The sequence below is a fragment of the Eschscholzia californica genome, unplaced genomic scaffold, assembly GCF_041429995.1.
Source record: "Eschscholzia californica isolate CP2 unplaced genomic scaffold, dmEscCali1.0.p SCAF_2, whole genome shotgun sequence".
Classification (NCBI taxonomy): Eukaryota; Viridiplantae; Streptophyta; class Magnoliopsida; order Ranunculales; family Papaveraceae; genus Eschscholzia; species Eschscholzia californica.
Window position 1 is genome coordinate 11,650,806 of NW_028238309.1, and position 17,036 is coordinate 11,667,841.

At 36.4% G+C, this 17,036-nt stretch overlaps 2 protein-coding genes across 2 annotated transcripts; one reads left to right on the forward strand and one right to left on the reverse strand.

Annotated features, from left to right (window-relative positions):
* Positions 1-8,008: 8,008 nt before the first annotated feature.
* LOC147556222 (protein LIGHT-DEPENDENT SHORT HYPOCOTYLS 4-like) lies at positions 8,009-9,905 on the reverse strand. Its single transcript, XM_086664150.1, has one exon. It carries the CDS (start codon positions 9,280-9,282, stop codon positions 8,665-8,667), a length of 618 nt encoding a protein of 205 aa, XP_086520276.1. The 5' UTR covers positions 9,283-9,905; the 3' UTR covers positions 8,009-8,664.
* A 1,277-nt stretch (positions 9,906-11,182) lies between these two features.
* LOC147556223 (uncharacterized) lies at positions 11,183-14,952 on the forward strand. The gene is made up of 6 exons (XM_086658598.1): positions 11,183-11,432; positions 11,621-11,912; positions 12,182-12,459; positions 12,639-13,677; positions 13,992-14,372; positions 14,454-14,952. The coding sequence occupies exons 1-6, from the start codon at positions 11,183-11,185 to the stop codon at positions 14,950-14,952; spliced, it is 2,739 nt and encodes a 912-aa protein (XP_086514724.1).
* The last annotated feature ends 2,084 nt before the right edge of the window (positions 14,953-17,036 follow it).

Below are 17,036 nucleotides of genomic sequence, written 5' to 3' on the forward strand. Positions count from 1 at the left end.
AAGAAATGTCAAATTGTTTACCCAAAATTATTAAACCCCTTAGACCAAATTTAGTTGACCAAAGTCTTTATGTCCTGGAGACTTTTCAAAATTCTCCAAATCCACAACCTTTCACAAAGGTTCATGAAAAGGAAACGGAGTTAAATGACCTTAGTTTGGAACACGAAGTTTGATAAATGACACCAGTCAACACTATTTTCGACCATTACTTCCAATACTTTGATACTGCTGCAGTGACATTTTTTCCTATTTTTATTACCAGAAATACCCTTTGTATATAAGAGTGTCCAAACTCTCTTAATTTCCCAAATCGAGTTGTACCCTTCCTCTATCGTTCTCTCTACACTTTATTCTTCTGAAACAACTTCCATCATTGAATCTGACGATTCCTACATTTTTAGCCAAAATTACTCAGGCAACCGACCAACTAGGTACATATTTCGTGAAAAATTTGATCGGAAATGGAAAAATCGTCAAATTCGATAATGCAAGTTATTTTTAGAGGAGTTCAACTCGGTTTGGTAATTAGGGTTTAGGGGAGTCTAGACAGTCTCAAGAAACACTCGATAATGGCGATCGTTATGATTTTCTCAAGGAAAAAATGTTACCATCCTTTTCTTGCAAACCAATAACGATTTATCGGCACTGTCCCCCCCCCCCCCCCCCTCGATAACCGATCTTTCTCTGGATTTCTACGATCTTCGTACACATTTTCCTTTTTTCTTCAAGGAACTCTCAACGCCATTTGATATGAATTCATTCTTTTCGACCCTTTGTTCTCAAGCAAAAAATCGAAGATTGGTCTGGGAAGAGATTGTTGTGGAAATGTTTTATAGAACACGACAAGTAGAATTGTTTAACGATGACAATTCAAATTTTTACAAGAATATTGAAAATATGATCATCCGAAAAGCGCGTCATATTTTAGATTGCGGAAATGACAACTATATAATCTCACATACACATATACACGTAGGTACATATTTATATCAAAAGGTAACAATATATTCTTCATTTGGTTGGTTTGTGTGGTTTTCTAAAACAAAAACTCACGAGAACTGTCCAAAATGACCGCCACCCAAACCGTGTGTGAGAGGAACCCGAGTTTCTCTCTCGTCACGTGACTTCCACGTGAGGAGAGAGAAACCCGAATCCCTCTCACAGAAGGTTTGCGTGACGGTCATTTTGGACAGTCACCCTGACCTTATTGTTTCTAAAATCAAAGGGTCGATTAGGTTTTTTTGACTGCACAAATAGAATGGTAGGAGTTAAAAAAAAAAAAAAAAAAAAATAGAATGGTAGGATAATGATGACTGGGTGCAGGCACTAGGGATGTCTTGAAAGTCATATACCCCTAGATAGATAGATAGATAGGTAGGGCACTACTACTGAGTACTGACCGAGTGAGTGAGTAGTAGTATTTATTTACAAAGCCGACACTGTCTACTGACATCCATGTGATGGTGCGCACGGCTGGCGGGCCCTCCCTTCAGTCCAACTTTATATATGTTGTCAATTGAGTGAATTTCATTTTAGCCCCCTAAACAAGACCAACTTTCAATTTGACCTCTCTTTTTGTTTTTCCGTTTGATGTCAGTGACTCGCTGTTTTCTAACTAGAGTTGTCCCTTTGGCTATTTCTTCAATAAAACATACATTACTAATCTTGAGTACTCTACTTCAGTTTGATCAACAAGTATCTGTCGAGGGTGTCGGGCAGTGGTCATCTTCGGCCGTCAACTTTTTTTTCCTCACCCTCTCTAAAAAGTGTGTTATCTCCCCTCTTATAATTTTCCCCCTCAAATGTTTCTTTCATCTTTCTCTCTACAACAGATTTCTCTTGATCTCCGACAATTTTTTCTCTCACACAAATATGTCAATTCTTTCCTAAACCTCGAAATCTCTCCTAAATTCTTCTATTCTTTTTTAAATCACTCTCTCAATTTTTCCCGAAACCACTTAATATATCTCTCACAAACTTTTCTTACCTTAAATCTCGTTATTTCTCTCACACATCACTCTCCCCAAAGATCTCTCTACAACTCTACCACTAAAATTCATTGACAAACCTCTTAGTTGGATCAATTTTGTTATATCTACCACAAAGAGTAAGAAAAAGCCTTTCATTTTTCTCCGCGATTTTGAAGAATCACCAAGACCAAGTGAAAAGCCTTAATCGTAGTTATATTATCTTCGTCCTTGCAAGTTGGAGTTTATTTATATAAATATGTATATGTTAATCCACATTTAGAATTCCTTGGTTCTCTACTCTATTACCTTATTACTCGACAGTAGCGTTTGGCCGAAAGTAAAAATTTATACCTAGTTAGTACATACTGCAAAATAAAAGAAATGCAAACTTGATAATACATAGAAAATATATTTAGCTTAAGTAACTAAAAGAGGACGAAGATCAGAAAAAAGAAGTGAAATGAGAGGAAAATTTTTTGGTCATAATTAACTTGAGAAATTTTTAATGTGTGTGACTTTCATATTTGTGATGCCTTATAGTTGATTAACTAATTTAATTAACATGTTTGGGGCTTGCAAACTAATCACAAATAAGGACTATATAATTTGGGTTTGGGTCATGGAGGCTCATATAGAATAACGTCTCGAACCAATTACATTTTGGGTTTCATCTTTCACTTAATCATGCAAGCTATTAAGATCAAATTTCATATCACTTTCAAGACGAGTTGTCAGATTTGCAAGCCACAAAATGAAGAATATTTTACGAATCGAAGATATATTATTTAATACTTCATTTATGTAAAAAAAAAATTTGGTTATTGGACTACAAGAGTCATAGCATTTGAATAACATCATGCATTTGGATGAGCACTATAACAACCAATTAAGACATCTTAAGCCCTAAAGACTATATAAAGACCCTTAAGACCATGTTAGGGGGCCTGAAAGTCCATCCTTTCCAAACTCTACTTTATCTATTGTCTAAATTACATGGTATACATTTTGATGATAAACTACTTCCACCAAGACTCGATCCCACGACCTCATGGACTTAAGAGGGAATATGCAACCACTGCACCAAAGGGTGATTGACTCATTTTTTTTATATGTTTTGTAACGATACTTGTTTAGAAGTTTAATGCATTTATCTTTCAACAAAAAAATAAAAATAAAATATTAAAATAATAATTTTAAAGGCGCCCCTTATAAGTGTTATAGGCGCCTCCCTAAAGACAAACTTCAAAGGGAGATTCTGAAGGAAGGAGACGCATATACCACTTATAGGAGGCCCCTATAAAACTTCCCATATTGAAAACATATAAGAAGTTTGAAGGAAAGATCTGTCGTGCGTCGAGAGACTCATACCCCTACACTGGTATTCCTCGTACCAGCTAATGAATTATGTTATTGAAAATATCAATGGGAGATTTGAAGTAAAGACCTCTGACATTTGAGAGACTCTTACCACCACTACACCATTCGACATGGCCGATCCAAATGATTGGAAGGCCTCAAGTGGGTTTAAAATTTAGGGTGCATATAACACATGTTAAAATTTTTTTCCTTAGTAGAGCTCAGGGGAGGATTTAAATCCTTGACCTCTTGCACACAATCTAAACTCTTAATCGCTGAGTTATGCCTTAAATCGTGTTATAATTCTATTCAAAATATAAATATTTCTTTAAAACTAACATACAAAATTCGAAAATGAGGCTCTTCACTATGTTGGGGCACAAAACCACCGCTTTTGTGGTTTTGGACCCGACCGCCCTTGCCATACATTCCTATGTATACATAGATGTCACTTAAAATATTAAATCTATTGAATTATGTATTTGAAAATGGGGCTCTAGCTTGAAGGGGACCTGTGGAGTCGCACCTTTGGCATCCCGTTATACGAAAGAGAATATACTCTACTGGAGCATCTCTAATTTAACATCAAGAAACACTCTTCAAAATCTTCAGTGTCAGGAATAAAAGTGGATCTTTGTATGATGTGTCTCTATTGGAACATCTCCAATGAGAAGTTAACTCATAAACTTAGACTGCTACTTAAGATTTTAGATTTTTTGTTAAAAAATATTCTGCACTAGGACACTCTATTGGACCCCATCATGATGTGGGAACATTCTCCAATGCAACACTCAAAGAAAATCTCTAAAAATCTTAGGTGTCTAAGTGCGAAAAGTGGATCTCCAAATTGTCTCTTTCCTAATTGGTTATCTAGAAATACTCTACTAGAAAGACTTCTCCATTGCAACACTCAAAACTTTAAAGTTTATATTTTGACTATAGAATTAAATGAATTGATTACGCGACACTTAGATACCCATCGAGGACACTCCAAATTTAGAGTGTATTCTTGAGGATTTCTAAAATAAATTATGTCACATCATTTTGAAGTTCGAAGTTGAATTTTGCATTGGAGATGGGTTTTAAGGAAAAAAACTCTAAATGACTCCCAAAGAATAGGTGATTGTAGGTCAGCCTGTCGGTAAGTTCCAATCTTTCATTGAGATTTCCTCGTTCATGATCTATAATCCTTTGAGTAGATTGGGCAAGGGTAGTCCTATATGACACTCTAAATTTTAGAGTTCGAGTGTTGCATTTTAAGGTGTTATAAGAAGTCTTACGTGACCCTCTACACTTTGTAGAATAAGTGTTGTATCGGTGTTTTTCAAATTTAATTTGAAAATTAAATTTACTTCCCATATATATCTCAATATATATTACCAAAGTAACCAGTTTGTCTTTCTGTCTAGATCGGAATGAGGACGAACCTAATTATCCTGGCTTTTTGAGTACTTCATAAGCTTCAACATGTATCATATAGAAATACTCCCAAGTCCTAGTAACCAAAAGGTAAGAAGATTACAATTCCATACCCTTATCATATACAGCTAACCATTGGGTTATTACTAAACGAAAGTGTTATGTGCACAAACATATGATTTTGACAAAATGTTTGACTTGCTGCCTTACTTTTACTAGAAAACCAAAATTTTCAAAATTTGAGTATGACTTGGGTCGTTCTTGGACCTGGGTGACTCTATAAGCCAAGGATTTTGTCAAAATCCTTTCCACACTTGTCAATTCCCATTACCACATTAAATGAGGAACGTTGTAGCTACTCTTTAAGACCATGATTAGCATACAAGAATGTAATATGACTATCAGGTAGCACATTATGAAATGGTGATTGTTGTACAACAATGCATGAAAAATCGCATTCTGAGTGGAATAGAATTTCATTTGGAAGGAATACCCTAAGCACCTAGGATGGATTTGTGACTCTCTTTCCCTTGAAATCGTAAATTGAACGATCTATAGAAAATGAAATCAAGGGCCAAGATTTTCTCGGGATCTTATACATGTTGTTACTCTAGTTAGAAGTCGATATTTCAATTTCTTTATGTTTTGTCTTGATTAAGACATAATTTCATTTCTCTAATTTATAGAGAGATAATTAATAAGTGAATAATGATTTATCAATTTTTTCTTTCAGATTAACCGAGTTAGAAAACTTAAAAAGAAAAGATCAGAGGATAAGAATGTAGAAATTCACGATAATTTGATAATTGGAGATAGATGAACATAAATAAAGGACACCATATTTAACGAGGTTCAATCGGACATTCACGACCTACATCCTCGGAGAAAACCCGAATGGCTACATACTTTATTAACCACAATTGTGGTGATTCGTTACAATAATTGATTAGTAATCGAATGATTTAATCCTTAAAACCCTTTCTTATTTATAGAGAAATTAGGGTTAGGATTTCCTAGTTTATCCTAACTAAACTAAGAAACAACATAAGATATATCTAATAATAATATTAGATATATTACAAGAAATATTCTAAATATATGAAACTGAATATTCTTGATCTTCACATATCTTCAAATATCTTGGAATAGTCTTGATCGTCGGATCTCCTCATCTCGATTCGTCTCTTATATCACGTGTTTACACACGTATCTCAACACCCTCCCGAAGTCGGAACACAAAACTTTTGAAGTGACCGACTTGAAGAAAAGAGTGAAATAATCACATCCAAAACCTTCTTCACACTCTTCTTGAAAAACTCATTAGCCATAACTGATAACATAATGTCATCTTCTACCCGGTGTTCTCGGTTTGGAAGTGAGAACAATAAACACAAAATAATTTTGTAAAAGTCGAACAAATCAACAAAGTGATTGGAAAGTAGAATCACAACGAAAGAAAATCGTTGGAAAGAGAAGAATTTTTTTTTTTCGAATCTGAATTCAAACCTAGGGTTTTGACTTGAGAAGTTCAAATGAAGAAATCAGAACAAGAGATTCAAACCAGGATAAATTGATTTTGGTTTAGTCTTGTCTGGATCGATCTTCACGAAGAAGAGGAAGACTTCTCATAGATAATAACAATAGCCCTGGCTCTGATACCATGTAGAAATTCACGATAATGTGATAATTGGAGATAGATGAACATAAATAAAGGACACCATATTTAACGAGGTTCAATCAGACATTCACGACCTACATCCTCGGAAAAAGCCAGAATGACTACATACTTTATTAACCACAATTGTGGTGATTCGTTACAATGATTGTTTAGTAATCGAATGATTTAATCCTTAGAACCCTTTCTTATTTATAGAGAAATTAGGGTCAGGATTTCCAAATTTATCCTAACTAAACTAAGAAACAATATAAAATATATCTAATAATAATATTAGATATATTACAAGAAATATTCTAAATATATGAAACTGAATATTCTTGATCTTCACATATCTTCAAATATCTTGGAATAGTCTTGATCGTCGGATCTCCTCATCTCGATTCGTCTCTTATATCACGTGTTTACACACGTATCTCAACAAAGAAGAAAAAAATTTTTAGTCGAGTCGACAAAATTTCTCTTCTTTAGAGAAATTTTACACTCCCATAACAGTACCAACAGTTAAGGTGTATGCCTTCAGGATACAACAACTATTCTTTCAGAAGTTTGATGGTACTTCTATATTCTGGAAGCGGAGGAAACTTCGTAAATAATATAAACTCTTACGCTTGGATCTTCTAGACACTTGAATGTTTATAAATTCAGATACTTCTTTTTTCAAAATTCTAGATATACTAGAATATTTCTAAAATCAGAAATATTGGAGTACTGCTTTTAGAAGAGAAGAGAAGAAGAGGATGAATTGAATGATCTTTGAAATGATTTGGGTAGTATATTGGAATCGAATAGGCACTTCATTTGGGGCACATCTATTGGTTTTTTGAGACATATCCCTTGGCTTTTTGGAACATATCCCTCTTACGCGCGACCGTCGGATCTCTTCAAATCCCGCGAAGTTAACGCGAGCCGTCCAGGTCTGGACGTGCTTGCTTCGCCTAGATGCCCCCCAATCCAACTTGTCATTTTTGACATTTTAGTCTCTAGCTTAACCGATTTTCATCCAAACTTTAAACTTAAATTTCTCATTCATCCATAACCGGATTTGAGTTATTATTGGTTCTAAATTTAAGAGCTCGACAAGACGAACGCAATTGCGCATTCTGTTTCTAAATTTGACAATTCCGGTCGAACCAGAATTGATTTCGATTCCGACAATATGCAAATCTTGAGAGAGGTGACCATCAAATCAAAGCCGTTGGTTTCAGATTCTCTCCCGAGTCACCGTTGACTTTCGGTTTCCTAAAGTAAAATAATACTACTAAGAATCACATTACAGGATTAGCATTCTTTTTCCCTGTGCTCAAGAAGGTGAAACAATTAACCCTAACTCAAGAAGGAAAGGACAAAGTAAATCAGAGATTTTTTTTTATTGCAGAATTATTGTTGAAATGAGCACCCAATATTTCTTCTTCATACATGCACTTCTTAGATAGAGTATGAAGACAATGGAAGATAACTAGGGAAACATACATATATTATAAAAGAAAAAAAAAATAGAATGTTCTTTATTAATTAATTATTATGAAATGAAATAACTTTTGGCAATATAATATTGTAAAGAAATGACAAAAAAGATATGGAGTGATGATCTGCAAATCTATTACTTGACATTATATGAATTTCTTAATAATAACACAGATCTATAAACCATTGGATGCTTAAAAAAAAACAAACCAATATAGCTAAAAGTAGTTTGTTCCCTTACTATTTCAAACTACTACTACTTCTAGTACTCCTATATATTACTCATTTACTCCAACTACTGTTTGCATCAAAAGGAAGAAGACTTTAGGGTTCCCCACAATAACCACAAAACCAATCAAACATAATAAGTTCATAAGTGTAACCTAGAAACACCAAGCTGATGAAAGGCAAAAATTGAACTACAAACTAATTAAACTCATGATTAATGACTATGCCGACCCATAATTCCGGCCGCATCCCGATCTGGGTACGTGATCGGGCCAGATTTAGTGAGAGAAGGACCGAGCATACTATCAGTGGTGCTACACTGACATCCAAAAAATAACAAACATGGGTGCTTAATAGAAGGGCAAATAGAGGAATAGAAGGGCAAATAGAGGAAAAGAGAAGGTACCCATTATGTATTCTAGTAGTCTAGATAGAAGGAGAAAGAGAGGATTAATTCATGAAATACAAAATGCTTCATTACCCACATCTCCGATGGATCGATAATCTCGTGGAATTGGATTGGTTTAATGTATATATGATATGATGAATTCAAATCACACCACCACCACCAGAGCCATTATGAGGTTGTGGAAATGGTTGAGATTGTTGTTGTTGTGGTGGTGGTCGCTTCCTTTTTTTCTTGTCATAGCTAATACCTCTAGCTTTAGCCTGTAACTCCCTAACTTCGCGTAAATATAGTCTAACAGCTCGAGCACCGAATGGATTCTCCTCTGGCTTACCACCATTTTCTTCGAATGCAGCACGAAGACGACCAATGAGTGCATCAAGACTACCCCAAGCTTGTCGAAGAGGACATGGACATGGAGATGGTGGGTTTGGGTGACCAAAGAAAGGGCAGTTTTGAGTATGAACTTTAGTCTTACCAAATTGATCGAGGTAACGGAGGAATTCCAAGACATGAGCACCACTACATCTTGAAAGTGATAGTGGAGGTCTATGATTTTTTAGGTATTGTCCAAATGTGTTCCAATCTCGACGTTTTTGGTTTTCATATCTACTTGAAGTTGGAGCTGGGGCTGGGGCTGAAGCTGAAGCTGAAGCTGAAGAAGAAGAAGATGATGAAGTTGCAATTGACCTAATAGTTGTATTACTGTTTGTTATGGTGTTGTCTGAGTTTGAACTCTCACCTTGTCCAACTCCATCCATTGAAATTATGTTGGTAGTAGTGATGGTACTGTTGCTCTTTCTTACACTTTCTTGATTTTAGGTCATCTTGATAGTTTGTAGATGATCTTTTACTTCACTTCTAGGGTTTCCTATGATTGCTTAAACAGAGAGAGAGAGAGAGAGACTTACTACTCATGAATCTCATCAATAAAGAGCAAAAATGACTTGTAATGATGATTTCAAGAATTCTATAATAATGGGTTATTGTGGAAATTGATGATGGAAATGATGAAAGAGAGTAGAGATGAAGATAGGGTTTGCCTTCTGGTGCTAGATCCTGCTACTTATAGTCTTTTGATCTTCAGGGTATTATATCTCTATATATATAGCTAGGTTAGTCTTGTGAGAAATGGGGGAAAACTTTCTTTTCTTTTAGTTTTCTATAAAAAGGAAAAGAAGTCATGAATTTTTGTCTCTTGAGATTGATAAATGAATGGTGCACTGTTAGAGTAGGAAAGAGTGAGGGAGGAAAGGTAGGATATTTTGTTATGTTTATGTAGTGGTAAGAAGTAAGAACTATTTAATGTAATAAAATTAGGGCTTATGTGTAAATGATGAAGAGGAATTGACAGTAAAGATGAGAGAGATGATGATGATGGAGACAGAGAAAAAAGTTGAGAGGAATTATGAAGAGGGAATAACATGATTTTGTTTCTTTACTGAATGACAATGCAATGTTTTCTTCATATTACCATTTTGCCCTTTCAATTATTTTTAAAGAAATTAAAAAAGGAAAGTATTGAAATTGTTCCGGTGGGCAAAACCTCTGAAATAAAAAATATTTGGGATTAATGAAAATGCTAGAATCACAAAGATTTTGATAAAAGAAGTTGTTCAACTTATGTGGCGGCTGTGATTTGAAATTTTAACTAAATCTATGTTGTTGAGAGGTTCAAATCACAACCGCCACACTAACTGAGCAACTTCTTTTGTCAAAATCCTCTGTGATTCTATCATTAGTCTAAATTTAATATAAAATTCATTATTTTTGAATATTTATTATTCTTTATACAAATAATGTATCACTATTGTGTAATTGATTAGTGAATGTGTAAGTATGTAATATGTGTAAGATTAGGTTTTTTTTATACATAACACAAATCAAATTGCATGAAGTTAAATAGTAAAAGTACAGGGTTATTTACGTTTTGTTTAATGTAGTGTCATGCAAAAGTGAGTTGTCTCGTGAATTCTATGAAATAGTGTATGCAAAAATGATTTGTCCCGTGAATATTAAAATTTGTATCTTTTTTTTAGATTTTTGCCCTATTTTATGTTAATATTTAACATTTTGTATTACCAAGGCCTATATTTTGGACCTTTCACTATAAATACATATTGAAAATAGGTAGATGACACACATTATTTTATAGCATTATCAAACAATTAAATCAATATCCATTATTCGGGCGGTTCCTTGGCCTTTCACAAGGAATAAGATTACATGACTTTACTGCTGTTATTATTTGAGTTTAACACATATTTTGTTTATTTGCTTAGTTGGATAAGGAAAGGAATCGATTCATTTTATGTCCTATCATACCATATAAATAAATGTCTAAGGACCGACTTTTCCTAATAATGACCATTTGAATTTTTTTTTTTGTTGAAAGAATGACCATTTGAATTTTGGGTTGTAAACTCATTCCCATTGTTGATGACTTTTGCTCCATTTATGCAACATAAAACTATTAGATATGTAGGTTCAATGTGGTTTAGGCTTACTTTAATTGAGTGGTAAACTTTACAATGTGGTGTAGGTTCAATGTGGTTTATGCCACCACTTTAGACAGTTATTTCTTCTTCTTGGTCTTATAGGACCTCTCAGTGGTCTATAGGACCTCCAAATCCCTTCTCCTCCCCTCCATCTTTCTACATCATGGATCCAGATGATCCATTTCTAAAGCAATTGGCAGAACTATCTACTACAGAACCTATCTTCAAAATCGCACATCGACAAGAAGCAGAAGAAGAACCAAACGAGTACAAGCAACAATGTGTTCTAAAGGTCATCAGTCACAAGCAATTTACAACGGATCTACTGTCAAGGAAGTTACATGGTGTTTGGAACCTCCCTTTTCCATACACATTTACAGAGGTGACGCACAACACATTCTTGGGTAAACTTGGTACATCAGGCGAAGTAGACATTGTCACAAAAAAAATCACCATGGGTCATTCCTGGTGGAGAAATGCATCCCCGAAAAATCTCCTATTGATCATGACTTTTCTCATGCATGGTTCTACATACAGTTACACGATCTCCCCTCAAAATTACTTAATGTGTCTACTGTAAATTTTCTTGTTGGTGTGATAGGCAGGTTTATTCCGGCGACTCAGGAGGAGGCAGCCAAATGGCCAGTCTATGGTCGAGTCAAGGTGGAGATATGCATTGCGGAACCACTACCTAAAGTGGTACAATTAACTCAGGGAGGAATGACTAGAATGATCACAATTAGAGTTGAAAAACTTGGAAGATTCTGCAACTATTGTGGATTTCTAGGTCATACTATGGATTTCTGTCCGACTCGATTAAAGCTTCTCGATATGCTAACGGAAAATCTGTCTACTGAACAAACGATGATGGTCCTTGATAGAGCAAAACAAAGGTATCCGGAAGAATTCAAGTGCTCCCCTTCTGGAATGCAAAAAACAGAACCAAGACAACTCAATCACCATCCATCGCCGATGAGTTATTGCAGGGTATTCGTACTCCAACGACGGTGACGGACTCCGCCGCCGGCAAATGCAAATCAGTTACAACAAAAGCAGTTATTCCAACCCTTAGTGGGAATACAAGTGGCACTACCCACGTACACACAACACTAATGGAGGAATATATTGACCAGGGCCAATTTGACTCTATCCCGTTGACCAGGCAGAATTCTACAGGCACCGCCGAGCATTCATATCTTCCCATAACAGAGTATCAGGTACCCACTTTCACAACTAACAGTCTCACAAATATGGAGGAGGATGAATCACCGAACTCGGAGTCCCCTAGTTTGAGTACTATGAGGAAGTCACTCAAAAGGATTGCTCACACAAAAGAAGAACATAAGTCTCAACCAAAAGTACCAAAAAACAGTGACTCAGCAGAGGATGTTGGTATAACAAGGGTCGTGGCGGCTGCTCCCAAAGAGCCGCAAGGGTCATGTTAGTGTTATCGTGGAACTGCCGGGGATTGGAGAACTCCTCGACAATTCATACTTTAAATCAGTTCCTCCGATCGGTTAAGCCCGATGTGTTTTTCCTATCTAAAACAAGATTACATCAATTTCCTTCCTCAATTATGCTTCAAAGGTATGATTTACTTAATAGTTGCATTGTCCCAGCTTCTGGTCAGAGTGGCGGTATGGCCCTCTTTTGGAATTCCTCTATTAATTTGGAAATTATCTCCCACTCCAGAAATTGTATTCATGGGCAGGTAAGTGACTTGGACTTTACCTGGAATTTATTCTTTATATATGGGCCTCCTAGAGTGTCAGATAGACCAACTTTTTGGAATAATTTAAAATCAGTTCTTCTATCATCAACTCTCCCTTATCTCTGTATTGGAGATATGAATGCTATATGTGCTAGATCAGAAAAGTGGGGTGGATCGGATTCGATCCCGTTTTCTAACCAATTCACTGAGTTTATATCAGAAGCAGGCCTTATAGACTTGGGTTTCAACAGGCCAGCTTATACATGGTCAAACAACAGGTCTCTGACCCAGTTAACCCGTGAGAGATTAGACAGAGTCATGGCAGACTCTAGCTGGTTGGATTTCTATCAAAATGCAGGAGTTTTTCACCTCCCCAGGTATAACAGTGATCACTGTCTTATTCTCCTAAAAACATCGACGCATGGTACCACAGGTCCACGCTTGGAACGGTTTGAATTTTTCTGGATAAATCATCAACAGTATAAAGAAAATCTACTACATATATGGGAGGCACAAAATCTACCTCTCCCTCAGAAACTTGAAAAAGTTAAAGCAGATCTCAAAAAATGGAGTCAGTCGGCATTTGGAAATCTTGACAGGAGATTAAAGGTCCTACGTGAAGAACTTAATAAAATTCAAAGCAGAAATCCAACACAACACTCTATCCATCGGGAAGCACTACTTCAGGAGGAATTATTATTCATGGAGGAGATGCAAAGAACAAAATTGGAGCAAAGAACGAGAGAATTCTGGGCCTTAACTGGTGATAGAAATACAAAAGCTTTCCACACTGCAAATGCTATTCGAAGAAAGAAGAATCACATTCAATTAATAATCAAACCAAATGGAGATCAGATTATGCAAGAGAGAAATATTGCAGAAAACATAGTGGAACACTTTCAGACCATGTTCAGGGAGGAGCCAATCTCATTAGTCCCCCTCCTGAGGTACTACAGGAATTCAAACAAATAGAGATGGAAGACCAACACTCCCTATCGAGGGCTCCAACAGATGATGAAATTAAGACGGCAATGTTTAGTATGAGCCTTTTAAAGAGCCCGGGTCCAGATGGATTCCCACCCATTTTTTATCAAAACGTTTGGGAGATTGTAGGTCCGGACATCATAAAGAGTGTTCAAACTGCTTTCAGTCAGGGTACCATAAATCCGTCTATCAACCACACCAACCTGGTCTTAATTCCAATATCTGAGAACCCAACGATGGCAACTGACTTCCGTCCCATTGCTTTATGTAATACCAGTTACAAGATCATCACTAAGCTTATTGCTAACAGACTGAAACCAATTTTGGATAATCATATTAGTTGGAATCTGAGTGCATTTGTCCAGGGGAGACAAATCACAGACAACCTGGTAATAGCTCATGAAAGTTTACACTCAATGAAATTATCAAAATCCAAAAAAGGGGCATTTGCGTTAAAAATCGACATGGCAAAAGCATACGATAGGGTTAACTGGAGGTTTGCAAATCTAATTCTAAATGCAGTGGGTCTCCTAGAGCAAATTATTAATCTTATCATGGCATGCATCTCTACCCCAACTTTCAGCATTCTCATAAATGGGAAACAATATGGAAACTTTAAATCTAGCCGCAGACTTCGTCAGGGATGCCCCCTTTCCCCGTATCTGTTCATCCTCACCTCATAGGCCTTATCTATTCTCATTGCTCAATTTGAGCGATTATCTCTTTTTGATGGTTACAGGGCTAACAGGAATGCTCCTATTGTCTCTCATTTATTATTTGCAGACGACTTGCTCATTATGGGAGAAGCAACAACCAAAAATCTAGAAGCAGTGAAACAAATGATGCAAACATATACCGGTTTCTCGGGTCAGGCGGTCAACTTTAGCAAACCCTCCTTACATTTTAGTGCAGGGGTGCCCTTAGACATCAGAACTCAATTTCAAGCTCAACTTCAAACCTCCCTCATGCAGGATGCTGACAAATACTTAGGTACCCTCCTTCTTAAACCTAAGTATGGAATCCAGTCTTATGAATTCTTGGTGGACAAATTCAAAATTAAGCTAGCAGGATGGAAGAAAAAGTTGATGTCTCAGGCAGGGAGAACTACCTTAATTAAGGTAGCACTAAACCCCATCTGTACCTACTTCCTCAGTCTCTCTTTCATCCCCCAAGGAACATTAAACAAACTTGAGAGGCTTGAACGAAATTTTTGGTGGGATCAGGAGGACAGTCCATAAAAGATGCACTTCTTGCCATGGGAGGTCATACAAAAACCTAAGGAACTTGGGGGTCTGGGAGTTAGGTCATTGGCTAAAGTCAACGAATCTCTTGTGGCTAAGCTAGCCTAGAGATTCCTAACCCAACCTAATTCTTTGTGGGCTAAATTATTACAAGCTAAATATTACAACTTGGATGATTACTGGACTACCAACAAAAAACAAAATGCATCATCAATCTGGAGCTCCATGTTGCAAGTTAGAGATACCATCAGAAAGAATTGTTGTTGGGAAGTTGGCTCAGGAGATTCAATAAGAATTGAAGTTGATCCATGGGTACCTACGATAGAAGGATTTATTCCACAAGTTAATCATAATCGACATCATCAGAGGTATTATGTTTCTGATCTTATGATTAACAACTCATGGAATGTTAACCTGATTAATGACTATTTCGAGAAAGATTCAGCTGAAGCAATCCTTAAAATCATTTTGAGTCCAGAAATAACAGAGGACAGACTCATATGGACTCCTCATATCAAAGGAAAGTTTTCATCAAAATCTTATTATAGAGGCATCATATCAGAACAACAACATTCAAGAGGTCCACCAAATTTTCCTTGGCAAAAATTATGGACAAATAGCTCAATCGAACCAAAAGTTCTGTTATTCATATGGAAACTGGTTAATAATGGATTACCTTTGAAAGCCAACATCAAAAGAGGGTGTCCACAGATCGATTCAAGGTGTACGCTCTGTAATATTGAAGAAGAAACAGTATCACACCTCTTTCATGCCTGCCCGAGATTGAAAGAACTCCTTCAATTAGCCTCCTCTTTTGAAGTCCCCCCTCGACATGGAAATGAAATTCAATTAATCACTCTTCTATTTTCAGACAAAAATAAAGAGAGAAGAAGAGTATTCTACTCTTACCTGTACTGGGAATTCTAGAAAGGTAGAAATCGAATGATCTTTAGCCAACAACAGATTGATTTAAACCACATCCTTCGTCAGGCTAAACTCAAGGTTAAATATATTCAAAACCCCTCATCCACAGATCTAAACCATACACCGACCATAACAGATTGGGTACCTCCACCGGCGAATACCATCAAAATCAACTTCGATGGAGCATTCAAAGAAGAAGGGCAGCTATTGGAGTCGTTGTCAGGAACCATAACCAGGAAATATTAAGAACAGAAGGTAGAAGCATTCATGCACAGTCGGCTCTAGAGAGTGAGGCAAGAACTCTAACATTGGAGTTAGAAGTGGGAGGAAGTCTAGGGCAACAAAAGATTATATATGAGGGGGATAGCCTAGTCTTGATCAACTCAATCTTGGACGGCCAGGATGAACCCCCGTGGAGGATACGTGGATTGGTTTCAGCAGCTAGGGTTTTGCTTCAAGCCTAACCTCAAAACTGCCTTATACTGTTGAAGAGAGGCAAATGGGATGGCCCATGACTCGGCCCATAACTACTTAGCCCAAAACTGAATTTTACATTTGACCTGTGTGTTAGGTGATGTAATCTTTTTGTTTTCTTTTAACTTCTTGTAATTGCTTATCAGTTGCTGGTTCTCAGCTTTCAATGAAGTTAAAATTCCAAAAAAAAAAAAAACTATTAGATATATATTTATTTAAATGTATAGAATTATTAATTAGTACCATATAATTAGTTAAATACCTATATATCAAGTACACATAATGTAGCTACATAATGTAATTGAACATTTGGACTCAATATTAAATTTTAGGGTTATTTTCCAAATAGCCCCCAACTTTATGACCGGTTTCCTGCCTAGCCCCCTACTTTATCAAAAATACTCAGATGACCCCCTTTTCCAGTTACCGTTATAACATCGTTAACTAGTCATCACCTTCTCTCCTCCATCTCATCACCTCTCTCTGCCACCTCATCGTCTTCACTGGCAAATGTCGCCGACCGGAAAACTTTCCGACCGGCAACCTTCAAACATTTTAAAAAAAATTCTCTCTCCTCTCTCTCTAAATACTCCGGCGAAGGAAAACCCTTCGCCGGAGTAGGTCGAAAAATTGGCTTTGAACAGATCTGTTCAAGGTCTCGGCCTTTTCTCTCTAGATTTGTT

What these genes read in the sequence shown, in the direction of transcription:
- LOC147556222 (XM_086664150.1), bottom strand. Translation starts at nt 9,282, where the DNA reads ATGGATGGAGTTGGACAAGGTGAGAGTTCAAACTCAGACAACACCATA.
- LOC147556223 (XM_086658598.1), top strand. Translation starts at nt 11,183, where the DNA reads ATGGATCCAGATGATCCATTTCTAAAGCAATTGGCAGAACTATCTACT. An exon ending in CACATTCTTGGGTAAACTTG is followed by an intron (nt 11,433 to 11,620) that starts GTACATCAGGCG and finishes TTGGTGTGATAG; the next exon opens with GCAGGTTTATTCCGGCGACT. An exon ending in CTTGATAGAGCAAAACAAAG is followed by an intron (nt 11,913 to 12,181) that starts GTATCCGGAAGA and finishes CCCGTTGACCAG; the next exon opens with GCAGAATTCTACAGGCACCG.